This window comes from Festucalex cinctus, chromosome 7 (genome assembly GCF_051991245.1).
Source record: "Festucalex cinctus isolate MCC-2025b chromosome 7, RoL_Fcin_1.0, whole genome shotgun sequence".
NCBI classification, from domain to species: domain Eukaryota; kingdom Metazoa; phylum Chordata; class Actinopteri; order Syngnathiformes; family Syngnathidae; genus Festucalex; species Festucalex cinctus.
Window position 1 is genome coordinate 26,920,512 of NC_135417.1, and position 27,816 is coordinate 26,948,327.

The 27,816-nt window shown below is 39.6% G+C and overlaps 1 protein-coding gene across 2 annotated transcripts in view; it reads left to right on the top strand.

Moving 5' to 3' along the window:
• Positions 1 to 1,125: 1,125 nt before the first annotated feature.
• Positions 1,126 to 27,816, top strand: part of LOC144022966 (eukaryotic translation initiation factor 3 subunit H-like) — a 215,187-nt gene continuing 188,496 nt past the window's right edge. Inside the window, exons 1-2 of one of the 2 annotated variants that reach the window (XM_077528195.1) lie at positions 1,126 to 1,288; positions 18,668 to 18,767. In XM_077528195.1, the coding sequence (XP_077384321.1) occupies positions 1,132 to 1,288; positions 18,668 to 18,767 (257 nt within the window). In that variant the 5' untranslated portion in view covers positions 1,126 to 1,131. Of the gene's footprint in view, positions 1,289 to 17,382; positions 17,650 to 18,667; positions 18,768 to 27,816 lie in introns of those variants that run through there. The other variant, XM_077528194.1, reaches the window with a different exon arrangement.

Genomic DNA, 27,816 nt, shown 5'->3' on the forward strand with positions numbered 1-27,816 from the left:
TTAATTGAACATATGTACATCAATGGCACTAAAGTACAGTTTTAAAACATTTTTATTCACAATAAATAGAGATTTATGCGGCCGGTGCTTTGTGACAGGTACAGTCATGTCATATGCGACGAGGAGACAAGAAGAAAGTAGAAAATAAGGGTGGACATTAATACACAGCCCAAATTTCCAGCACTATTTGTGCTGCAAATTAATATTTCCGCTGCACATCAGCGGTTGTAATCCGTTTTTTAAAAGTCACGGAAATTTTAAAACTCACATTAAGTCATGTTGACACATTTAAATTTACATTTCATTGAAATGGCTTATAACCTTGAGTTTAAATGCCATTAACTCACAAAATTAAGTTGACATTCCATAACTCATTATCTTAAGTGGAAGTAAATAATAAAAACAAGTTATGATAACTAATTGAGGGTATCTGTTTATACAGTGTAGTTGCTTGATTTACTGTACATCAAACTAAGACAATTATTACGGTCTTCTAAGCCCCCAACACCCCCCCAAGCACCATAACTCCCTGTTCCCATTTTCCACCTCTTCGGTTTAGCCTTGTTGAACAGCCGCATCAGAGGAAGGATGTGCTCTCCAGGCTGGGGTCTTGGGGGCCACAGCTGCCCAATAATGCCTTGATTTACCAACAATCTTCAGCTACCCTGTATGGACAAGCTGCTTTCTTCACTTGCTGTGGCTGTTACTTACCATTGGCACAGCAGCAAGTTTGCTTGTATTTCTGGTCACCCCTAGTCTGAAATGAATTAATATATCTAGCACCTATGCCTTGTAGCTGAAACTTATATATCAGTCAATCCCTTTCCCCATCCACTGGGAAATATCAGCATGAGGAATGAACAAGGGAATGTCAGTGGTGGACATTTCTATAACAGATATTAACTCAGACCACCAATCACTTGATAAGAAAGTAAAGCCTTTTATTTGTTATAGTTTATATCTCCTGCACATCTTTAGAGTCACCAAAACCAATCCCCCCCCAACAGCGCCAGATGGAGACCAGATTTTGAGATCCAAAAAAGAGAAATGTCCACACTCACTTTAATGTGAAAGGTCAAGCTCATTCAATCTGAAATAAATTTCATGTTTCTGCTTCCAGTCCAGTACCAGATGGAGATGATGCGTTCTCTGCGTCATGTAAACATTGACCATCTGCATGTGGGATGGTACCAGTCCACCTACTATGGATCCTTTGTCAGCAGAGCCCTGCTTGACTCCCAATTCAGCTACCAACATGCCATTGAGGAATTTGTTGTTCTTATCTATGGTAAGTCGGACTTAATTTGTTATTATTTAGCTTTTGTGGGTGGTGCTGATAATATTTGAAGTTTGAGAATGGGAAGAATTTTGACCGATAAATGATAGAGTAGAGATGTCACATCCATCCATCCATCCATCCATTTTCTGAACTACTTACTACTCACAAGGGTCGCGGGGGTGCTGCAGCCTATCTCAGCCGGCTTTGGGCAGTAGGCGGGATACACCCTGGACTGGTTGCCAACCAATCGCAGGGCACAAAGAGACAAACAACCACTCACGCTCACAATCACACCTCTGGACAATTCAGAACGCCCAATTAACCTGCCATGTATGTCTTTGGAATGTGGGAGGAGACCGGAGTACCCGGAGAAGACCCAGGCGGGCATGGGGAGAATATGCAAATTCCGCCCAGGAAGGCCGAAGCCCGGACTCGATCTTGCATCCTCAGCATTGGGAGGCGGACGTGCTAACCAGTCAGACACCGCACCACCGTTTTATTTACCCTTTATCCAAAATGTTTTGTTTTGCTTCACTAGTATGTGTAATATAAAAGCAGCTCATTGACCTACACAAACGAAATATGTTATGCACCTGAAATGAAAAAAGAAAGAAATTCTTAAAGTTTATGAGGATTTTTTTTTTTTTTTTTTTTAGCACGGTACTGCACATTATAACAAACTGTTTTGTGTTTTGTTGTAATGTGTTGCTGTTGAGGGCTTGCCGCAAAGCTGTCATGTGAGTCTTGTGATGTCAAAGTTGTTAAACGCAACGCTGTATGTTTGCGACTCGCGAGTAGAAAGAGAGGAGTGTAGGAGCGCGTTCGATGTCAACACGTTTGATGTCAATGCGTTTGGTGACATACAAAAACTGTTTTGGTTATTAATAGACGCATGTTCACAAACTAAAGCCTCCAAATCCAGAATAGAACTTACAAATATGCTAGCATACCAAACTAGGGATGCACAATAATACTATTTTCAACCGATACCGGTAAACAAATAATTTAGAACGTGCCGATGTCGATAACCTATAAGTAAGATGATAATTGTTTGCAAAATTAACTTAAATACAAATCTACTTTCAAGTCCTCCCTATAAGTCGAATGATTGTAAACTTGACCACAGGTACTCCTCAATCTTCCACTCAATACTGTGTTCCAACTGTGTTTAGCAGTTCCGTTTTTAGGGTTGGAACACCCATGGAACTAGGGGCGTGAAAACCAAATAAAAAGAGAGGGTGAGGAGAGGATTGTATTGCTATCTCTGCTTCAAAGACAACCAGTAACTCAAATTGATTTTGCCAAAACAAAACTGTCATGTTTTAAAAATGCAACAAAAAACTGTGAAGGAAAAATTTTGTGGAGACACAGTAAAGAAACCCCACACTGGCGACTGCCATGTCACCATGATGCACCGTTTGTCAATATGAGGATGCACGCATCATGACATCACAAATACGCAACACTACCATAGGGGGGGGGGGGGGTTGAAGATTTGGGCACAACTTGAGCCACAAATACAACGGATGGACCAACGTGGCATGTCTATTATTATCGGTGGATTTATTTATTTTCTGTTTTATCTGTTTGACCTCAAATTGGTCGATAATTGCCTATAATTATCGGCCACCGATATTATCGTGCATCCCTATACCAAACAGAACTTCACGTTATCACTCACAGTGCTAATGCTAGCTTCCAGACATGACTATACACCATATGCCAGGAATATTAGTAGGCATCAGCCACAACATTCTTCCTTTTTAAATCTGCTTAACACTGCCGTGGTGCCTTGAAAGTAAAATGGAGGTTTACTTCGTATTTTGGGTGAAATGCGCCTTAAGTTTCAGGTTCTGCCACTAAAACGGGCTAGGCATGACATTCCATTACCCATAATGCTTTTGTTTCCATCGCGGATGACCCGGAGGATCACCGTTGCGCACGTGCGTCACAGACATGGCATCCAGCCCCTGGAGAAGTGAGAGAAGAGGCAGATTTCGATAGAAAAACAGCGTAAAATAAATAAATACATAAATAACCGACTTGTTGACTATTAATATTAATTGTCAATTTTTTTTTTATCGTTGACGTCATATTGATTAGTCAACTAATCTTGGCAGCCCTTTAACAAGGGAACTAGAGGTTGGCTACTGTCTGGAATGCATTAAAAGCTTTTGTTAGGGAAATGTATAGCCTATAGCTCATGGAAGAAAAGGATAACATGAGAATACAACTTTTGTAAAATGAAATTAGTAAATTAGAGAAGCAAATGGCTGAATGCTACGACAAAGGACATTATAGGAATATCTGCCAACTAAAATTTGAACTGCATGATATATACAATAAAAAAAAAGCTGAATATTCGTTGTTCAGATTGAAGACACGTTTTTATGAAAGTGGTGAAAAGATAGGGCGACAATCAGCTTGTATCTTCCCTTCAGTGTGGAGTGTTGGCAAGGCAAGGCAAGGCAAGGCAAGTTTATTTGTATAGCACATTTCATACACAAGGCAACTCAATGTGCTTTACACGAGGAAAGACAACACATAAGCATCAAGAAACAGTAGTTAACATTCAGAGGAAGAAAAATAAATAAAAATAGGTTACAAACTAACAATCTTAAAACATTATTCAACAAACTTTAAAAAATTTAACATAAGGAAGTTTAAAATGATAATGATAAAAAAAAAAAAAAAAAATTTAAAATAAAAATAAAAAATAAAAATAAAAATAAAAATAAAAATAAAAATAAAAATAAAAATAAAAATAATAATAATAATTAAAAAAAAACACTTAATTAAAGCTGTTTAAAAGTCCCTAATCAAAGGTATAAGAAAAAAGCAAAGTTTTTAACCTGGATTTAAAAGCATTTACACTCGGGGCTGACTTCACTTCTGTTGGTAGCCTATTCCATCTGTGTGCCATATAATAGCTAAATGCAGCTTCACCATGTTTGCTTCGAACTCTGGGTTCCACTAGTTGGCCCAAGTCTGTAGATCTCAGAGCCCTGCTGGGCTTGTACTCAATCAGCATTTCTTGGATATATTCAGGACCCAAACCATTTAGTGATTTATAGACGAGTAGCAGAACTTTAAAATCGATTCTACAGCTGACTGGGAGCAGTCAGCAGTGTAAATCCTTAAGTACTGGAGTAATATGTTCTGATCTTTTTGTTTTGGTCAGAACTCGAGCTGCAGCGTTCTGAATGAGCTGCAATTGTCTCATGTTCTTTTGAGAGAGTCCAGTCAGAAGACCGTTACAGTAATCTAGTCTGCTGGAGATAAAAGCATGGATAAGCTTCTCTTGGTCTGCTTGAAGCATGCAGTCCTTCAGTCTGGATATGTTTTTCAGCTGGTAAAAGGCTGTTTTAGTGATAAATTTAATATGATTGCTGAAGGTCAGATCTGAGTCTATTAGTACCCCAAGATTTCGAACTTGGTCTTTAGTTTCTAAAGACAGTGACTCAAGCTGTTTTTTAACAGCAATCCTCTTTTCTTTATTGCCGAAAACAATGAGCTCCGTTTTGTTTTCGTTCAGCTGAAGGAAATTTTGGTTCATCCAGTTGTTAACTTGCTCTAGAGAATGACACAATGCGTTAATAGAACTGCTGTCATTTGGGGACATAGATAAATACAGTTGTGTGTCATCTGCATAACTATGATAGTCAACATCGGCGTTCTGAAGCATTTGACCCAAAGGTAACATATACAGACTGAACAACAGCGGTCCAAGGACTGACCCTTGAGGGACCCCACATGTCATGGCCTTTCGATCAGATTCAAAATTTCCAATGGTCACAAAGTAACTCCTTTCCTCCAAATAGGACCTGAACCATTTAAGGACTGTTCCATTTAATCCCACCCAAGTTTCCAGCCTGTCTAACAGTATATTATGATCAATCGTGTCAAATGCTGCACTGAGGTCCAACAAGACGAGCACTGATACCTTCCCTGCATCAGTGCTCAATCTTATATCATTCAGTACTTTAATCAGAGCTGTTTCTGTACTGTGATGAGGTCGGAAACCTGACTGGAATTTATCCAAAAGTCCGTTTAAGCTCAAAAAATTGCTGAGTTGATTAAAAACCACTTTTTCAACTATTTTAGTTACGAAGGGAAGGTTTGCGATTGGTCTATAATTTGCTAGCAGGGAGACATCCAGTGTTCTCTTTTTTAGAATGGGCTTGACGGCGGCTACTTTCAGACATTTAGGAAGTTCACCTGATTGAAGTGAGCAATTAATTATTTGTTGTAAATCGATCTGAACAGATTTCACAATGGTTTTGAAAAAGCCAGATGGAATTGTGTCAAGACAGCTCGTGGAAGGTTTCAATTGCTGAACCAAGTCTACTACAGTATTTTGATCCACTGAGTCAAATTCTGTCATGGTGATTAAATTATTCCTAGGCGATTTTAAGTGCAGCATCGTTTTGTTATTTTGCTGGTTTGTAACAATGTTTGACCTGATGGCTTGTACTTTTTCACTAAAGTAGCAGGCAAATTCATTGCATTTATCTGTTGAGAGGAGTTCTGGCGCTGTTTGATTTGGGGGATTTGTAAGTTTGTCAACCACGCCAAATAGAGTGCGTGTATTGTTGAGGTTCCTACTAATAATTTCAGAAAAGTGTTGTTGTCTAGCTATTACTAACTCTTGGTTAAAATGACAAAGACATTGTCTGTACAGGTCAAAATGAACTTGGAGTTTAGTTTTTCTCCACTTTCGCTCTGCTTTTCTGCATTTAGATTTCAAAGTCATTATGTTGGTAGTACACCTCCAAGGTGTTTTAGTTCGGGATGAAATGGTCTTAGTTTTAATAGGAGCAACAGCATCCAAAACATTTGAGATTTTTTAGGTGAATTCATCCAGAAGTTCATCAACGGTCTCTGCATTTACAGTTGGTGATGCAGCCATTAATTCCATAAACATATTGCTTGTATTCTCATTTATGTACCTTTTTTTAATCGAGACAGTAGTTGTTTGAACTTCTGGGATTGTTTGTAATTCAAAAAACACACAGGAATGATCTGAAATAGCCAGATCTTTCACCTCAACAGATAAAATGTCAACACCTTTAGAGATGACGAGATCAAGAATGTGACCTTGATTGTGTGTTGGACCTTTTACATGTTGTGAGAGACCAAAAGTATCAAGTATATTACAAAATTCTTTGGTATTTTTATCCAAGTTGTTGTCAACATGAATGTTAAAGTCTCCAGTTAAGACCAGATAATCATAGTCGGTACAAATTACTGACAGCATTTCTTCAAACTCCTCCATGAATCTGCCTTTTTGTTTTGGAGGTCTATAAATTATGACAATGACGATGTTTGGTTCACCTTTTACCAAAAGACTAAGATATTCAAATGAATTAAAGCTTCCCAATGAAATTTCTTTACACTGAAATAGAGATTTAAAAATGGCAGCAAGGCCACCACCTTTTTTTGCCATTACGACATTTGTTCATGAAACTAAAATTTGTTGGTGTTGCCTCATTGAGAACCGTGTTGCAGGAACCTTCTGTTAACCATGTTTCACTGAGGAGAAATAAGTCAAGATCATATGTCATAATAATGTCATGAATCAACAATGATTTGTTAACTAGTGATCTTGTATTTAGTAGCGCTAGTCTCACAGTGGCAATCGGAGACACTGGTTTAGTCAGAGGTTCACAAGCTATACTGACTAGGTTTGTAGCTTCTGACTTATTTCTTCTCATTTCTTTTGCCAACTTTCTACTTCTTGTAATCACAGGAATGCTACAAGCTTCCTTGGGTCCTGACTTATTCTGGGAACACACGTTTTTTATATTGTATATGTAGTCTGGACCCAAAACATATCAGACCGAGCTGTAGTTGAGATTCTCCATAGCCAAAGATGGAGGTCGGCGGGTGGGGAGCTGTATGCTGAGGCTTGGTGGAGTCAGACGATTAGTGGATAGCTGAATGTGGCGTCTTGGGGGGAGCATGGGCGAACCGTCATCAGCAGGCAGCTGCCTGGAGAGACTTTTATTTAGCTGTATGGACAGATTGACCAGATTGCTCAACCTGTTGGTGAGACTCGCTGGCGAGTCAGTCATCGGGTCATTCGGGGGCGGTGCACAGCGCGGGGGTGCATCCGGCAGTGAATCCGGTAGTGGCGCTGTCTGGCAGGTGTCGCTTGGGGGCGATGAACAGCGCAGGGGTGCATCTGGTAGTGAAACTGGTGGTGGTGGTCGTGGTGGTGTTTGGCAGGTGTCGTTCGGGAGCAGGGGAGCTGGATGTTCGGTGTTTGGAGTGTGGGCAGATGAGGACAAATCAATCTGGTCTGAAGGGCAGGGAGTGCAAGATAGTGAGCCAGCCTCACCAGATCCTCTTCTTATCGGTTGTTGTGTTTCATGTCCTTTGTTTTGGGAACATAGCGTCCAGTGACGCACGCTATGGAAGATGTTGGCTGTCAGTAATCTGACTCCCTGCTTATTGAGATAAATCCCATTGCGTTGGAAAAGATGGCGACGTTCACAAAACATAGAAAAATGGTCAATAAAGTTCACTGAGTAAGAAGCACAGATGCTTTTCAGCCATCTCGAGAGTGACATAATCCGACTGAAACGCTCATCACCTGGTCGGACAGTAGGCAGAGGACCACTCAGAAAAACCTCTGCGTTTAGGCATATTATCTTGTGTAGAAGGGTAATAAAGTCTTGCTTCAGTATCTCCGACTGTTTTTTCAACACATCGAATGCTCCTGTGTGAATCACAATCGATCTCACAGTCGGGTAGTCAGTAGCAATCTTGTCGACTTTTTCAGAAATGTCCAGCACCATGTCATTAGCAAAACACAGAACTTTTGTGTTTTTTCTGCTGCACAGACGTTTAACACCAAACAAGGCTTTGTCGCCTATTATCAGTGTTTGTGTTTCAGTAGCTGAACGGATTTGCTGAGGAGGTCCGGTTTCATACCTTTGACTGGTGCTGTGATCCCCCGAGGCTTGCTGGCTCGGCGACAGCACGGCAAACCTGTTTCTCAGTTCGATATCAGTATTTTGTCTTCGTCGGCCAAGAGACGGTTTCCTTTTTCTTGCTGGTACCAACGTCCAAGACTGATTTCTTGGGGTTGAGGTAGCCTTTTGCATAGGCCGACGTGTTTCCTCAGGCATTAGTTGGCGGTCAGGTCCAGCTGTTGGGCGACGACTCCTCAGTTTTGGCTTTGCTCCCAGCACATTCCACAGAGGGTCGGTGGATGGAGCTAGCTGTTTGTTAGCATGCTCATGACCACCGTTTGGAGACATTGGCAGTGTGGTGTCATTCCACGATTTTCCATTCACCTCCACAAACATTTCAAGGCGGTGCATTCTTGTCTCCAGCACTGCCATCTTCTGAAGAAGTTTGTGGTATTCATCGGTCGAGATGGAAGGCATCATTCGTCCAGCCATGCTGCTAGTAGCAGTCGCGTGCTGATTAGCAGGCCGTGCTCACGTTATCGTGAGGAGTTTCCAAAAAAAAAAAAAAAATGTTGAAAAATGCGCCCAGCTGGTTGTATCTACCAAACAAAAAGGTAGTACAGCCACATCGAGGCAAATATCCAGGAAAAATCCCAGAAAAAGAAAGAAAAAAAGAAGTTATCAGCTGAAAGAATGCAAAGCAAAGCAGGAGCAGAGCAGATTGCGTCTACACACTAGGAAAGCAGGAAGCGAACACTACAGTCTCTTGGAGGTGGGGAGTGGTTGGAGGGTGACGTCATGCTTGTCTCCGCGAACATTTAGTGTTATAGTACAAGACAATTGAGATGGAATATGGGGGGGTGGACAAGAGGCCGGCTTTGAGTATAGCCCAAACTCCAGCTCAGACTCCAAGAAAACGGAAAAAAAAATAGTTTGAGACACAGAAGCTGCAGTTATGGTTTATGCAAGTGGTGGTGGTCGCAAGTTGAAAAAAAAGAAAAAAGAAAAAAAAAAGACAAACTCCTCAAGGCACCTTTAAATTTTAACTTTAATAATAAACTAACCACCAAAGGGTTCTAGAACTGCAAATACGGAATACAACCTTGCCTCTTTAACAGATGTTCTCGTTTCAATATTGTGACATGACAGCGACAATATTGTGGCAATTTTAATATTGTGACATCCCTATGTTGAAGCAGATTATTCATCATGACTAGGGATGCATGATAATGCTATTTTCAACCGATACCGATAAACCAATAATTTAGAAGTGCCAATGTCGATAACTGATAAGTAAGCCGATAATTGTTTACAAAATTAACTTGAATACAAATATGGTTTCGAGTCCTACTATAAGTCTAACAAATACATTGAAACATTGTATAAACTTTGCACAATGTTTCAATGTATGTAAAGTACCATGAAGCTGAATTTTATTGATATATGGACCAACGTGGCATGTTTATAATTATTGCTGGATTTCTTTATTATCTGGTTTATCTGTATGAAATTAAATTGACGATAATTATCGGCAGATTTCTCTATTATCTGGTTTATCTATTTGACGTCAAATTGGTCAATAATTGTCGATAATTATCGGCCACCGATATTATCGTGCATCCCTAATCATGACTTAAATGTTCCTAAATGGAAACCTCACATTTCATAACAAATTCATTCAGAAAACCATGGAATTACTTGCCATTGTATTGTAGTCCTGGTATGTGTAACCTTATGCTACGTTCTCATCAAATCCGAAAAGGCGAACTGGAATGCTTCATTCGCGAGCGTTTCACCGCGTAGAGTGTTTTTGGAACTGTTGCTGCTCATTCGCGCTTTCGTGCTCACCGTAGCGGAGGAGGCGTGTCCCTTGGTGAACAAGGAAGTGGAGCACTTTAGCGAGTCAACAAAAAGTGAGCACCGGCAACTACTTTCACTTTTTTCCTGGGACTAAACAGCCGTGGCACTATTTTCTCCTTTTTTGAGGTACGTGATAGCACTTTCGCTTTTTTAATGGCAATCGGGCGGCCGGCATTTGTGCTAAAAATAGCTTTGGAGTTAATAATAAGCACTGCTGCTAACTCGGTACAGTTCAAAAGCAATTAAACAGACTTACCAGCACTTTCTTGATCATCATTCTGTCACGGCTGGCCATGTTGTTGCACTCTGGGTGACAATAGAGAGGACGCTGTGTGTGACGTGGCCCGTACTCGAAGCCGATTGGCTACAGCGAGGCGAAACGCGAAAAAAGTTCAATTTTTTGAACTTCGACGAATATGCGAATGTGCGGATTTTCGGCGCGAATGTGCGGATTTTCGCTGTTGCGCACCGCGTCCCAACGCGCGAAACGCGTCCTCAGCGCCGCCCCACGCACTTTCGTTCCGTTGCGCGCGAACTCAATTGACTACAATGCGAACGCGCCACCGAATCGCTGTCCCTCGCTTTTGGCGAGAACGCAGCATTAGCGCCTGTTATTGCTAAAAAAAATAAATAAATAAAAAAATCTCTTCAGGTAGGTGTGGGCGATCTTGCAAAAATCTCTTGGGGGGAAGATTTTTTAATTATAAAATCACGATTTCGATTTTATCATGATTTTTTTTTAATTAATATGAAATAAAAATTAGAGTATTGAATAAATACTAGGGTATTAAGGCTACACTTAGTATGTGAAAATGAACACTAATAATAAATACCTTTTGTAAAGACAAATATTTATTATAGAGCAGAAAAACTGTTAAAGTCATAGTTCTGTTTTCAAGTATTGTATACAAAATAGCGAATTTCTTAAAGTGCACACAACTTGGTTGGTATAAATTCATGGTAAAAAAAGAGAGAAGAGAGGAGAGCATATAAACACAAAAAGTTAAAACAAACTGCAAAGTGATAAGCACCTTTTATAAATAATGGTCAATATTGTAACACGTTATCAATCCTTGTGAGTGGATTGCGGGTTATGTAGTTTCCTATGGCCTGAACGGGCCTTGAATGCAACGCACTTTTTTTTTTTTTTTCTAAGCTATGCACTAGCGTGTTGTTTTCTGGCCTGGACGGGTAACTTTTGAAAAAAATTTGCAGTTTGCCGCTTGACCTGATCATTTCATAAACGCTACAGAGGTTGCTTGTAAAAACAAACAAAAAAACCCCTGCACATTTTGTAGTTTTTCCGCCACTATTTCTGTACAATTTGCATACATGTGAGTAATGGCAGTGTTTGGGGGAAAAGTCAACTTACTACTTGGCAGCGCGAAACGCGGATCCAATGTCATATGAGGCGCTTTCACACCAAAAAGCCCATGAACTTTGAGTTCATGGTAGAGTCAGTTCCGGGTCCGAAGAACTTGTGAAGGGCCCACGAGTTTGCGTTCACACAGCATGAAAGCGGGCAGGGTAGCTTATTCAAAATGAGACTGATGACGTATGGAGTGAGTTTGGTGAACGCTTCTGTGAGGGCCGGTCTGCTGTTCTGGGCGCGCAGATATGAGCTGTTGCCACTTGTAGTTATTAGCTTGGCTCTCATTGTACTGTGCGGGACGCTGCCGGTTCAGGTGATGGAAGTTCAAGCTCGTAGTGTTGCCGTAACTTGTCTTCATCCTCGGCTTCGACACTCTGCATATGATTTTCTCCTGATCTTTGTCGTTTGGTACGGACGAAAAACAGTTATATTATGGACGATGAATTTCTCTTCGGAACAAACTCGCTGCTCTGCGACCGTCATCCCTCACGCAGCCAGGTTTGTTTGTTTGGGGAAACGTGCTGCGGGCCGGGGGTGGGGCGACGTGGGCGCACTATTTGACCACACCGATTGGCTGTCAAATAGGGGCAGGCTGCATGGCTGTCTTTTTCAGTCAGTGACAGAAAATGAGCCGACCGTCAAATTGTGCTGAAATGCTTTACATCGCGATCAGACGATTCCACAGAAATGCCAGATCGTGAGCCCCGCGTTTCGTTTAACGATCTAATATCATCATATCGCCCACCCCTATCTTCAGGGCAATCATGTTTCTAAAACAGTGGTGTCCAAACTACGGCCCAGGGGCCATTTGTGGCGACATATGCTAAAAATGGCATTTGACTCAGTTCAAATAAAATAATCAAAACAGAAATGTTTGGAGATGGTCAAAGTAAGAAAGGAGGGTATCGAAAAACAGGTGCCATTAGGGTTATTTTTAGCTAACTAAAACTAATGAAAAAACTAAAATTAAAAAAACAATATTGTTACCGAAATAAAATAAAAACGAAATGTTTTTAACAAAACGAAAACTAACTGAAACTCCATTTTATGTTTACAAATCTAACTAAAACTAACTATAATTATAGCAAACATGTCCTTCGTTTTAGTCTTTGGTAATTATTTTAATGCATGAGCCTTTGGGGATGATTTTAAATGTGATTTTTAGTAGATTTATTTTGATATAAACAGCAATAAGGACGTTTCAAAGTATGTCACACAGAAGTGACACCATCTAGCAGCAGAGGTGGGTAGTAACGAGTTACATTTACTCCGTTACATGTACTTGAGTAACTTTAAAAAAAATAAATAAATACTTCTAAGAGTCGTAGTAGTTTACCACACAATACTTTTTACTTTTACTTGAGTAGATGTGTGAAGAAGGATCGCTACTCTTACTCCGCTATATTTGGCTACACTAAAGTCGTTACTTTTTCTCCTTTTTTAATTTTCGTTACCAGTCCGGAGAGCCAACAGCGTTTCTGCCACATGACTGTGTTTCACCAATCAGACGTAGCAACAATAATCAAATGACAACTCCTTCCCTTAACATTCTACCAGTCAGACGTAACAATGCAGCCACGTGACCAAAGGCAGCGGAAACGCTGTCGGCATTTGGAACATGGCAGCGGGAGAGTACAAAGCCGAACACCCGTGGCCGCATATAATTAGCATGTTTACCTTACACGCCATGCGCAATAACAGCTTCATAATGCGGTGTCTTATGTGTCTGCCGAAACAAACGAACATTTCGGCAGAAAAAATTCCACATCGAACCTGAGTTAACATGTCACGGTAAGTTTTACCTAAATTCCCTTTTTGGTGTATTTAGGCAGGTGTTTGTCTTAAGTGTTGAAAAGGACCTTTTCACATATACTCTTTTACAAACACTTTGTTTACTATTGCCATAAACGAAACAGATGACGATACATGGTATATGGAGGCATGAATTGGCGGTAGCCACTAAGTGTCACAAATTATTAACTGTAAAGAAGTTTTGGGAACAGATAAACACTTGACTCCATGTAATGCCAGAACCTGGTAAGAAAACATATCAACGTCTTATTCAATGTAGCAATGATAGCATATGTAAACAAAAAAGATTTAGGCTAAAAAGTACAAGTTTCTAATTGTTCTGCTGGATGGGTATTTACAGAAATTTAGTGACCACAATATTTTCAGGTGTACACTCAGATTTAATACATTAATCATCAGAAATCCTACTCTAATATAGTTAACTTACCGGTAATTTAACTTTGCAAATTAAACTGAATGTGTGATTTCAATGGCTTACTCGCCTGTAAACTCATAGCCTGATATTTTTTTGTGTCAACAGAGGGTTCACCCCAACAAAATATATGTTTTTGTCTATCTGATTACCTTGTTTTTAAAACTCTTTGACTGCCAGGCGTTATAAAAACAAAACAAAAAAATCCACAGTGCCAGCCGCTTTTGAGCATTTTAACTCATCTTTCAAGGCAAAAAGAATATTGTATGCCTTTACTACATATACAATGTGGCTACTCAATGAAAGATCGCATTCCATTCATTGGAATTTTACTAATCATCATGAAACGTCTTTGGCAGTCAAAGAGTTAAAAAATAAATCAGACAATGTTCAAGCAGTTACTCAGTACTTGAGTATTCTTTTTAGCGAATACTTTTTGACTTCTACTTGAATAAATTTTTTAATGACTACTTTTTACTTTTACTTGAGTAATATTATTTTTGAAGTAATTCTACTCTTACTTGAGTACAATTTTTAGCTATTCTACCCACCTCTGTCTAGCAGCAGAAATAGAAAAGCATCTTCAGATGACGTCGCTCCCATGGTGTTTTTCAATTATTGCGCACAAGTAATACACATTTAAAAAACAAAAAACAAAAAAACTAATACTAATACTGAAAGTAACAAACTATACTAAAACTAAGCATTTTTTTTTTTTTAAAGAACTGAACTAATAAAACCTAACAGAACCACCCTGAAAACTAATAAAAACTAACTAAAAGGAAAATTTCCTAAACTATTATAACCCTGCTGCCATATTACAAATAAATTGGTTTATATACTGTAGCATTTTTCTAAATATTCAAAAGCACAATTAAATTATTTGTACAATTTTTAGGATTAAACACAATTTCTCTTCATAACATTATGTGGCCCTTGCGTCCTTCTGATTTTCTGTATGTGGCCCTCAAATGAAAAAGTTTGGACACCCCTGTTCTAAATAGACAGAAAAAACTACTTTAACCATGTGACAAATGAACCCCTCTGATCAAGTCCTGCCAGCCATTTAGCCAGCGTGGCAATCAGCTCTTTCTCTCTGTAAATGAGGGCTTCTTTTAATGTCAATCAATAATGCAGCATTTAATGGATCAAAGCACCTCAAACAAATCGACCTAATCTCGGTTTCAAGTCAAAGAAAAGAAAATTGATTTTGTTTTTCTTCTGATCTGCATTAGGTCACTGGTCATTTTATGCAGGTGAATGAATTAATCAGATGCCCAATGACAGCATTATTAATATATGTCCATTGTCCAATATCAGTTTAGAGTCACAACGGGTTGTTCATCCATCCATCCATCCATCCATCCATCCATCCATCCATCCATCCATCCATCCATCCATCCAACCAACCAACCAACCAACCAACCAACCAACCAACCAACTTGACTCGGCAGATCTGTTTAGGAAAGGAGGGATGCGACATCTTATGCACGTTTGTTTTGACCAATCACGGCAACGAATGAAAATGTAATCTTCGTCTCGTCTTCGGGGAAAAAAAAAAAAAAAAGCACAACATCTTTACCAGATAAAAATGCACAAATCACCTCTCGCTGTTCAGCATTCAAGGAAACTTTGAGTTATTCTGCGAGAACAGAATTAATTGCAGCGTCCATTCATTGTCTGTTAAGTGTGTTTGTCCTAGACCTCACACACAAGCTTCGGCTATTTCCCCGCCAGGGAGGCAACATTCCATGCCCCACGGGCTAGCTTCTGTAGCCAGGGATCGGACTGCCAAGCTTCCTGCTTTTGGCCGCCGCCCGCTCATGCAGCACCCTTTGGCCCCTAAACCAATCATTACAATATAAATTTACTTGACATGTGAGCAATTTTTTTGACTACATTTCTAAAAATAGTTTCAAATGAAAACCACAGCTGTATACATGTACAGAGTATATGGAGGAGCATAACAGATTCAACCAAATGAATGCCTTCCACCAATTAAACAAATGATGCAAGATCCAACAAAAAGCAGAAGAGCTTTTTCAGAGTCAGGTATAGCTTTTGGGCACTAACCTGTGGAAATGTAATTTGTCAACATTTCTTGTATTTGTTAGTCAAATGCGAAATGTGGTTTACCCTGTTTCAGTTAGGAAAGAAACTGGTTTCAACAAAACGCTATTGGACTGTACTGTAGTTTGGCACTTTCTTATTTTCTGGGATACCATGCAGTGTTAATTAGGAATTAGGATTAGAAAGCCACAAAAGCAGGTGAAAATTGCCAGAAATTGGATGCGTGACTCAAATTGGCTTGGAATTAGAGAGAGATTGCTGTACAAGTATCTAGTGTTGTTCCAATACCTTTTTTTGGCCCCAGATACCGTACCGATACCAAGGTTGTTGTTTTTTTAATTTTATTTATTTATTTATTTATTTATTTTTTCCCCCCAACATGAAAAAGCTGCCCTGCCATTGTTTCGAGCATTCAAGGGCCAATAGGATATGTTGGCTCGGCATGCAGTGAACATGTCACACATCAGTGAAAGTCGTGCACAAGCAAGACACAAGATGCTGCATCCAAAGACCTATATTAGTGTCGGAAATAATGGTATTGGCATGTTACATGTTAAACTTGTTAATACTTGCCGATGCCGAAACCACTGTTTTAATTAGGGCTGGGTCTAAAATATCGATATATCGATATTGAATCGATATTCCTTTCCATAGCCCAATATCGATTCATAAAACCTTGAATCGATACTTTTAATAGTTTTTTTACCCTGTAAATAAATGTGCCAAATCGGGCCCGGCCGATTAATAGGCCGCCATTTATAATCGGCCGATTATTGGCCTTCAAACTTAACATCGGCCAAAACAATCGGACAATTGAGCTAAAGGCTGATTATTTTCCCCTTAAAACGTTATCAAAGAAAGTCGAAGTTTCCGACACTATGAAATTACCCTGAATGCACCATTTTGCTTGCGTAGTATTAGCAACTAGTAAGTGTTTAGCGTATGTTATTCTGTTCTCACGAGGCGTCCTTTAAGATGTTTAATGACACCGTACTTGGAGTTAACTCTAAAATTAAATACACAATTTTAAGAATTGCATCCACTCTATATTTAAATACAAAATACATTTCCAGCATGGTGATTGCAGAGTCCTCCTTTGTACTATTGGTGGTACAACCCATCCGGTGGCCGAGAATGTTGTCCAGTCTTTCATACATTTATTAATTTTGCGGTCATTTCCACTGTGGTTGTTGTGGTCCTTGAGTTTCCTTTAGTCCTGTTGGAGTTTCTTTAGTTTTTCCCTCACCTGCTTTTGTGTGTGTAATGTTAACTCTGCTAGCTTCGCGGTTATTATCGTTTCTTGTTGGACTTTCGAAGTGCCGTTGGGTCTCCTCGTCCCATGTTTGCTCAGGAGAGCCTGTACTTCCTCGTCCGTCCACCTCTCGGTTTTTTAATCCTTCCATTGCCGAAATGTTTGAAGAAAAAGTCGTAGCGCCCGATAGAGTATAGTAAAGAAGAAATGGCGGCTTTACCGCGGGAAAAAAAAAAAAATCATCTAACCAAAACGACACACCTCCTCATCCATTCAACCAATCATAACACACTAGACAACACGCCCCCACCTTGTGTCGTTCAGGGTACACCCAAATACCCTCCTCATGCCTAGGAACTTAGGTAGTACGGTTCCGACCCCCCCAGACCCGGAACTGGTTTTGTGTGTGAACGCAAACTTTGGACAAACTCCCCCGGAACATACGGAAGTTCCATCATAAGTTCCTGCGGTGTGAAAGCGCCTATACACATTGAATGACATGGGATGAATGGCAAAAAGAGACTCACGAGGAATTATCGCATCCCACGGTGGTCATCAAAGGTGGAATTACATCTTACAACAAAGAAGCACTTCTTCAAAAGCAAGACAACCACAGAGGACACCGAAAGCCAGATAAAACTGGCAGATCCACCCGCCAGCGAGTCAAAGTGGACGGTAAACATCCGAGTGACTTTCACTCTGCTTGGCTCAATTACATGTCGTGTACTCAGCACGCTTCAGCCCACATGAGAAGCGGCCACCCCCCACCGTCCCATCCCCCACACGGAATGACATGAAATCGGATGTGTTGAGGACTTTACTCTGAACAGAACTGACGCAGTATTTGGGATCGAAGACGTCTTTTTCTTGCCCGTTATGTCCGCAAATTCCCGCAAATTCCCATTGAAATAAGTGAAGACGGCAAACTGTTTTTGTCGATAGTTTATTGAGGAAAAAAAACTACCTACTGTAGTCTGGGAGGATATCGACCACAGCTGCTATAATTGCACTATTACAATTGAAACCTGTTCAGGCAGCTGAGTTGGCTTTTTTTTTTTTCTTTTAGGGTTTTATATACAGGGTGTTCCAAAATGGTTAACCACATTCTAAATGCCCATATCTCGGAAACTACTTGATGGATCTTAATGAAACTAAATACACTTTATGTTGAAGGTCATAAGTTTTATTGGTTAAATTTACAAAGAAAATACAATTTGTGAAAAAGGCGCGCTTCACTGTCTTCGTTGACTGAGTCCGAGCATACTCTAACGCGCAAAATGCCTTTTCTTTTGAACAGCATTTCCTAACCTGAAAAGATAGAAATGCCAAACGTTACATACAAAAACTTGAAACGTTTCTACACAAGCTGTGAAAATTTGAGGTCATTCCAATGAAAATTGTCAAAATTATTGGCCTACGAAATGGGATCACAACATTTTGGAACACTCTGTAGATTGTAAATATGTTTTAAAATTTACAAAAATGTTCCGAAATGTGAAGATTAGTCTAAAAATATGTAACAAAAAAAAAGAATCATGATAAAATCAAGATTGTGAATTTATTTTTAAAGAATTGTGATGACATTTTTACCATATCGCCCACCCCTAATACTACCATTATCTCATGAAGTGTTGTTCTAGCAAAAATGTTGAGCATATATCACTCTTCACCCACCCCCCTGCTTCCATTTCAGATCCTATCAAGACAGCACAAGGCTCGCTGTCTCTGAAGGCTTACAGGCTCACTCCAAAACTCATGGAGATCTGCAAAGAGAAAGATTTCACACCTGAAGGGTTGGTACCACAATGTAAATATTTCATACACTGTACATGTTGTTCTGCAACCAAAACCACACTTTATAATGTTTTGAAACAATTGATGTAAATAGATTTTAATTGCATATTTTCATTGGTGGCTTTCCAAATATTATACGCAAGTAAAAGTGTTACTTTATATATGATGTAAAGCTGCTTTATGTAGCAGTTTGTCCCAAAATATCTTAACGAATTTCCCTTCCTGTGTCTGCGGATGTGACGTCATGCGTACAGTGTGTACGTGAAGAAGGGAATGTGTAGTTTTACTTTTCTGCTACACGTGGCAGTAGCGATTCCCAATTCAATTCCCTGCATTGAGCAGTTTTAAGTAAAAGTATAAGTAGTGCTCCAAATAATGACTTCAGTAAGAGTAGGGTAAGTATTCAGTGAATTGTGAATGAACCACTCATTTAAATGAACAACAGGCCAAGTGCTTGTCGCAGCGTTAACGTGCGGCAATAATGTTACATGCAGCCCCATAATGTAAACACAGTATTCTGATGAATACTACGTTTGTGGAATACGAAATAAGATGCAAAATCCACAGTTGCTCAGGTAACAACCAATCACGGCTCAGCTTGCAAACCCAACATGACCAAACTCAAACCGGTGAGCCGTGATTGGATGTGGGAAAAAAACCATAACCCATTTATTTCCCATTGATATGAAGCATGTACAGGACTGTCTCAGAAAATTATAATATTGTGATAAACTACTTTATTTTCTGTAATAATGCAATTACAAAAACAAAAATGTCAATCATTCTGGATTAACTTGGAAACACTTGCAGGTGTTTCGAGTTAATTAGATGATTCAAGTGATGAGTTGAATACCCTACTCGTATACTTTTTCATGATATTCTAATATTTTGAGATAGGATATTTGAGTTTTGTTTAAGCTGTAAGCCATAATCAGCAATATTAAAATAATAAAAGGCTTGCAATATTTCAGTTGATTTGTAATGAATCCAGAATGTATGACATTTTTGTTTTTTTTAATTGCATTACAAAAAATAATGGAGTTTATCACAATATTCAAATTTTCTGAGACAGTCCTGTACGTTATCCTCTGTACAAGTTATTGAGTGATGCATACTGAAAGATAGCTATATGGTTGTGATGTTGTTGTGTACTGAGAGATTTGGATCCCAAATGCAGACACAAACAAGATTTTCTCTATTTATTCACATCAAGAGGCAGAAACGCTGTACACAAGACAGGTGGACAATAATCCGCCAAACCAAGCACAATTCTCAGACTGCACCTACAGACAGTGAATCGTATGTTAGAACAGCATTGAAATAAAATATTATGGCTTAATGTTCCATTAATATAACATTATTCCATGCTTAAGGTGTGAAAGTTAGACGTTTTGTTGAATATTTTTTCATCAAAAATGGATGTTAAAAAATCGATTCGGCTGCGTATTGAATTGATTCGAGAATTGCGTGCTGTAGTATCGCGATATATTGCCGAATCGATTTTTTTTAACACCCCTACCGATTAGCATCACAAACTCACATCAACTAGGCGGCGAGTTATCGGTCATGGTAAAATAACCACCGTGGATTGTTTATCTTAGCCAAAAAATATGCAACTGCTTCAGTATTCTCCAACCACCATCTGCTTTTTTTTTTTTTTTCCCTACAAGGAGTGCGTCTATCCAAGTGTACTCCAGCAATGAACTGCGCTTACCGAAGTCGCACGGCAACATTTACAGATTTTGGAACTCGGTGCACACAAAAGCCACACCTCATTATTATGTGTGCCACCGATTTTCAAGAAAATTTAAGACTTTTAAGTCCACCTTATGGTTGTGAAAGTACGGTAATTAATTTAAAATGGTTGCTTTTCTTTTCCTTCTCCGCGATACTTTTTTCTTGGTACAAAACCTTGTTTCTACAACTTAAAAACACATGTTCTTCATGTGTTTACTAAAAACATGCATTGTACCCGCGCCAGGGGATATAATTTTTTACGGGGCTAAGTACTTTGGCACCACAGGCAATTTTGGAACCTGTAATGGAAAAGTGGCTTTACTGTTCACTGCTCACAAAATGGAAATGTCTGACTTTAATATTTCAGTACATTATTTATCAGCGTCCAGTTATATCAGCTACCATCCAGGGTTTTTTTATTTTTATTTTTTATTTTTTAGTTCATGGTCTTTGTTTTACTACAAGGGTAGCAATAATTTGTGTAGATGTGTTCCAAATCGAACCATCCCTTTGACATGGCCTGTAAGTGTGCTATGCTTTGGTGGGTCGGCAAATGGTCAATAGCATGCACGTGTGTTACCATCTGTAGCATCAAATTAATCTTTGTCATTGTCCAGTGAGATCCAAATTGGAAAGATCATGACATTAAGTGTGCAAAGTCCGATAGCTTGGAACAATTTTTCATGCCTGAAATATGTTGGTCCTCTCAGTTTCCTCATACGCCCATTTATATTGCTCTATTGCTTCTGAAAAGGTCATAATATGCAGGATATATTTAGCCTCTGTGATGGATAATTGTGCCAATATATGTAAAGGTTTGTAATTATCCATAGTTTCAAGTCCTCCCCACTTGGAAATCTAATTGCATGACTTTGTTTTTCAAAGTTTGCCTGAGGTTATGCTTTAGGTAACAAATAATGCTGTTTGTACAGTAAATATGGTTACTATTACCACTTTTTGTGGGATTGATTCCACAACAATCAGTTCTTACACAAACATGAAAATTATGGAAACATATTCAAATAACATTTGGTCAATTCCCAGGTATTAGGGAAAATGGAAAATAAAGTTTGGAAAAATATTTGTTTCCATAATATTATAGCTGTTCTAAAATATTGTCTAAATTAGGGAAAAAAAATGATTTAAACAATCCAGATCATTTTTTATGACGGGTCAAGCACAGTTTGTGCAAGAGCAAATGTCCCACCTTTATTGACAGGCAGGCAGTCTGTCCAGTCTGTTGCCCCATGACCCTTCTCCAGCCCCCAAGTAGCCTATCAAGTTTCACTGTCTCAAGCACTGAACCTTAGATGAGATGACGGGTTGCATGTGGTTTCATGCAGGTTTTGTACATGCTTTTTAAAAATCTACCTCAGTGGTTTTGCAGCACACTAATAGAGAGATTCAAGTTCTTATAAGCATGGTTTAGCAATCCCACATATAAATAGAATAAAATTGCATATAATTCAGTGTGTCGGCAAAATCGTAAACAAAAATAAAATATTATTAATAATTAATTTGAGTTATTTAAATGTATATATTTGTACCTTTTATATTTAAAAATGACTCATGTAATAAATCTTGTTTGGTCCAAAAGGAAAAGGTAATTATAGTGTTTCAAATAAATGTATTTGTCAATATTTTTTTTACGTTTAAACATTGTCTTGTTTTGTACCCCCCAAAAATAGATGTTTCTAATTAGTGTTGTTCCGATACCGATACTGGTATCGGCAGAGGCCCCGATACTGCATTAAAACAGTGGTATAGGTATCGGTGACTACTAACAAGTAATCTGCCGATACCATTATTTCCGACACAAATATAGGACTTTGGATGTGTCTTCCTCGTGCACGACATGCACTGATATGTGATATGTTCACTGCATGCCGATCTAAGATATCCTATTGGCCCTTGAATGCTCTGAAGCAATGGCAGGACAGCTTTTTCATGTTGAGGAAAAAAAACTTAGGTATCGGTATGGTATCGGCATCGGCCGATACGGCAAGGCTGGGTATCGGAATCGGTATCGGGAGCCAAAAAACGGTATCGGAACAACACTAGTTCTAATAGTGATTCCAATTATTACCAAATTAATTGTGATTAAAGGGATACTTCACTTATTTAGCCCATTATATATTACATGTCTATAATTAATTTGATACTTTCATTACTTTTCATGTACAATTAGTACCTTTAAAAACACATTTTGCAACTTGCTGTCGACTGAAAATGACATCACAAGGGCTCAGGTAACCAATCACAGTCCACCTGTTTTCTAGGTTTGGTCATGTGACATTCACAAGCTGAGCTGTGATTGGTTACCTGAGCCCTTGTGATGTCATTTTCAGTCGACAGCAAGTTGCAAAATGTGTTTTTAAAGGTAGTAATTGTACGTGAAAAATAATGAAAATATCAAAATTATTATAGTCAAAATATTAATGCTTGACTGCCGAAAATGACTAAATAAGTAAAGTATCCCTTTAATATTTTCTTGATTATCGAGTATCCCTACCAACACTAATACAAACATTAAATTCAAAAGTCATGCACATTGTAGAAGTGAGTGGCTGAACCAGTGGGAACATTGCAACTTGAATGTAATATGACACATTATTTTCTATAGACTGAAACAAATAGGTCAAAATTGCAGAGCCCTCCGCAAAAGCAATCTACTTTACTGAGTCCAACATTGCTTAAAGACCCTCCCCCACTGAGTTACGAATGTTGCCGACCGTTAAGAAAGTTGTGTTTCGCCAGAGTTCGACAAGGTTCGGAATTGGTCGGTATATGTCGCATTTGTGTTCAGAATTATTCGTAGTTGTTCGTAGTTGTCACCAGAAAATTTTAAACATGCGGACACACAGCCAACCTGTGTTTATGTGCAACCGGTCCGTTAGGTGGCATTATGAATGAAAATTGTGACTGGTTGTCACCCAAATTTATGGATACATGTGCTAATGATAGTCTGAAAATATTAGAAAGCATCTTGCAATGTTTTATATTTATTATTATTATTATTAATTGTTCACGTCGTGATGGCTTAACCCTGTTTTCCTGTTGCAAAACATTGTCACTTTATTTCCAAAAAACACGACTGATTGTCTCCAAAATTCACGAGTCCGTGTGCAGACGTGATAATCAAAGTCTGGAAATATTAGAACGAAACTCACAATATTTTGGATGATATTGGAAAGCGTTATGCATTATTATTATTGTTATTATTATTATTATTATTATTATTATTATTTTCCATCCATCCATCCATTTACTACCGCTTATCCGAGGTCGAGTCGCGGGGGCAGCAGCTTTAGGAGGGAAACCCAGACCTCCCGTGTCCTGGGTCGTCCCCAGGGCCTCCTGCCGGTGGGACATACCCGGAACACCTCCTCAGGGAGGCATCCAGGAGGCATCCGAACCAGATGGCTCCTCTCAACGCGGAGGACCATCCCTCCCAGATGACCGAGCTTCTCACCCTATCTCTAAGGGAGAGCCCGGACACCCTGCGGAGGAAACTCATTTCGGCCGCGTGTATCCGGGATCTTGTTCTTTCGGTCACGACCCACAACTCGTGATCATAGGTGAGGGTTGGAACATAGATCGACCGGTAAATCGAGAGCTTTGCCTTTTGGCTCAGCTCTTTCTTCACCACGACGGACCGATACAGAGTCCGCATCACTGCAGACGCTGCACCGATCCGCCTGTCGATCTCCCGCTCCATCCTGCCCTCACTTGTGAACAAGACCCCAAGATACTTGAACTCCTCCACTTGGGGCAGGATCTCATCCCCGACCCGGAGAGGACACGCCGCCCTTTTCCGACTGAGGACCATGGTCTCGGATTTGGAGGTGCTGATCTTCATCCCAACCGCTTCACGCTCGGCTGCAAATCGTTCCAGTGAGAGTTGGAGATCCCGGCTTGATGAAGCCAACAGCACCACATCATCTGCAAAAAGCAGAGATGCAATGCTGAGGCCACCAAACCGGAACCCCTCAACGCCTCGGCTGCGCCTAGAAATTTTGTCCATAAAAATTATGAACTGAATCGGTGACAAAGGGCAACCTTGGCGGAGTCCAACCCTCACTGGAAACAAATCTGACTTACTGCCGGCAATGCGGACCAGACTCTGGTCGTACAGGGACCAAACAGCCCGTATCAGGGGGCCCAGTACCCCGTACTCCCGAAGCACCCCCCACAGGATTATCCGAGGGACACGGTCGAACGCCTTCTCCAAATCCACAAAACACGTGTGGACTTGTTGAGCGAACTCCCATGCACCCTCGAGGATCCTGCTGAGGGTGTAGAGCTGGTCCACTGTTTCACGGCCAGGACGAAAACCACACTGCTCCGTCCTGTTCTTGAATCCGAGATTCGACTTCCCGACGGACCCTCCTTTATTATTATTATTATTATTATTATTATTATTATTATCATTATCATTATCAATGTGCGGCAGTGCTTCCGTCTTAATATTATCAAAACTATCGTGAGTCTCGATTTTTTTTTTAGCCTATGATTAACATATGTCTAAACATGTACTCATAAATTTCGGGGACAATCAGTTTTCACGGTTTTTATGCATGCCACCGTAATGCACGGTAGTTGGCCGTCGCGCTGCAGTCACTTTTGCAGTTACAGTAAATGTCTTTTTATATGAAACCTGAGGAGTGATATGTAAATTATGGCAATCCTTGACGACGCCATACTCATTTTTATCGCACACAGGAAATACGTCCAAAATGAACAGGGCTGTGTTTGCCGCATGCAAACTCATCACAGCGAAAAGTGATTGGACAAATATGTCCTATAATTACATCTTCTAATAAAAAGGTAACAAAAACTAATAATTTTAATCTGTTGTGTGGGTCATTTTGACTAAAAATTTAGGTTAGTTCGCGCATTGTCTCAAATGTCGCTTTACTTCGCAAACATATCGTAGATAGGCTATGTCGGAAAATGACAGGGGCGACACAACCTCATATTTTGCGAATTCAACATTCGCAGCGTTCGGCAATGTTCGTAACTCAGTGGGAGAGGGGCTTAAGGAAAGAAAATTTTACCATGCATTTAGTCATAAAAATGCAGTAGACATTATAATTTACATCATGCTTATATATAGTTTTGATGTAATTTACTGAGTACGATAAGTCAAATGCTAACAACACTAATCTCAATTTGCTCTTTTAAATTGCGCAACTGTATAACATGGAATGAAAATGTTACAATGTATCAAAAATACACAAAAGAAGGTAATTTCTGTGATAGAAAAACAATTGATTACTCCTTTCACTTGCTCACCTATTTGAAAAGCTGTGGGTCAGCTGAAATTATCAAAGCTGGAATGCTTGTGAAGGATTCTGTCACAATAGTTTTACTAGAATAGGGTTTCAATACACGGTAAGGATTTTAATTTTAATATGAAAGATGTACTGCCCCCTAATACTGCCAAGTACTGTATGTCGAACTCGAAACTTGTTTTAATATGCACACATGAACAATGTTGGTACCTCTCTATTTGAAGAAATATACAATGGTCACTGTAAAAACTTGTGACAAAAGTAAATAAAAAGGAAACTATTTTGTGAAGATCAGACACTGTTTTTGAATTGTGGTTCAACAGGGTCAATTTTCTAAACTTTTTTTTAATTGACTTTCCAGTTCGAAATAATATACAGTACATACATAGTACACTTGGTATGTAGAAAATAATCAATTCAGCAGCACCCTTGGTGACAATACTGTAAAAGGGGACAAATGTCCCAAACAAATGCACTTATGCACAACTACAGAAAAGATTGGAAATAATTTGGCAAATTAAGTCTCTCATTTGCATCAGAATCAAATTTGTAATTCCACATGCACAAGTACAGGCTCAAACCGTCCAAGAAGCATGAAAAACAATGATCAAACAGAGGGAGACTGGACGGTGAGAGGTTTCTTCAAACTCAGCAGTCAGACTACTTAATTTAAGGGTGACAAGTAGTCATTGTGTTGTTTGGTGTGCACTACACTGAACACCAACCACAGAACGCAAAGAATGTCTCAGAAGATTAGAAAGGGAATTATAGAGAAGCATGTCTTACAAACATCATGACGTTCATGTAGCCTCTGCTGCACTCTCTTGTGTGAAGGTTTGGATCCCAAAGCACACACACAAATAAGGTTTTAACTATTTATCAGAGGTGGCAAATCCAGGTCCAGAAAGTAAAAAACCCTGCCACAGTTTGGCTTTAGCCCCTTGTGCTAGCTAGCTAGCTAGCACAAGGGGCTAAAGCCAAACTGTCGCTGTGCTTTTTCTGGATCTGGATTTGCCATCTTTGCTATTTATTCACATAACTTGACGAAACGAAAAACAACGAGAATGCTTTGAGAATCATGAGACGCCAAGCCCCCTTGGGCTGCGAAGCACAGAGAACAGCGAGCAATAATCCGGCGACCACACACATTTCTCAGACCCTTATATAGCCAGTCAATCGATCTCATTGGTTGTGGCTAGACATGCGAGTACTAGTACTGACATGGAATTCTCTGATTGGCTGTTAACCCAGTAATTACAGATAGTTCCTGACATCAACAGACATCATATAGCATAAAGGAATTTTCAGTAATGCGATTAAAGATTCCTAACATAACATAGTTCTTACAGAGAGTTCCAAACGTCATATAACATCTCACAGCCTAAAACTAGTTGAAACTAGATTAACAGGTCATGAACTCAAACTCAACCACAAGTGTGACCCCCGACATGAGACAAGACCCAAACATTTTCTCCAGCATAACTCGAGTCATGACACACATATCCTGCCTGGCTCAGCAAGACCCTGATAGTACTTGAATGCCCCCTGGGGGAATTTAATTAATAATTGTTGTTGGTGGAAAAACGCCCAAACTGAATTTTACCGAGATAAACTGAAAAGTTCTCCAAAAGTTCCAGCGGTGTAAAAACGCCTAATGAGATTTTGATTCCACGACCGGGTCGCGGAGCTCTGCCGCCTGCACTATTTCGAATGGAGAGCTCAGCTTCATTCATTAAACTGTGGCTCAAGCTGTCATTCAAGTGAATGGGAACACAGACACACCAGGCAAGCAGTGTGTACTCGCAATTTTTTTATAAACCACAAACATTACAAGTAACTTTTAAATTAAATTGTAAATATAGTTCAGCATTTCTGTAAAACACTATTATATTCTTGTATATACTGTATTTTTGTGACTTTGGCAAAGACCGTCGGGCGCCTCTGCCTCTCTCGCATAAAACAAGGAAATGGGCGTGTGCCACAGCCTTGCTTGCTGCGTTGCTGTCGGCCAATCAGA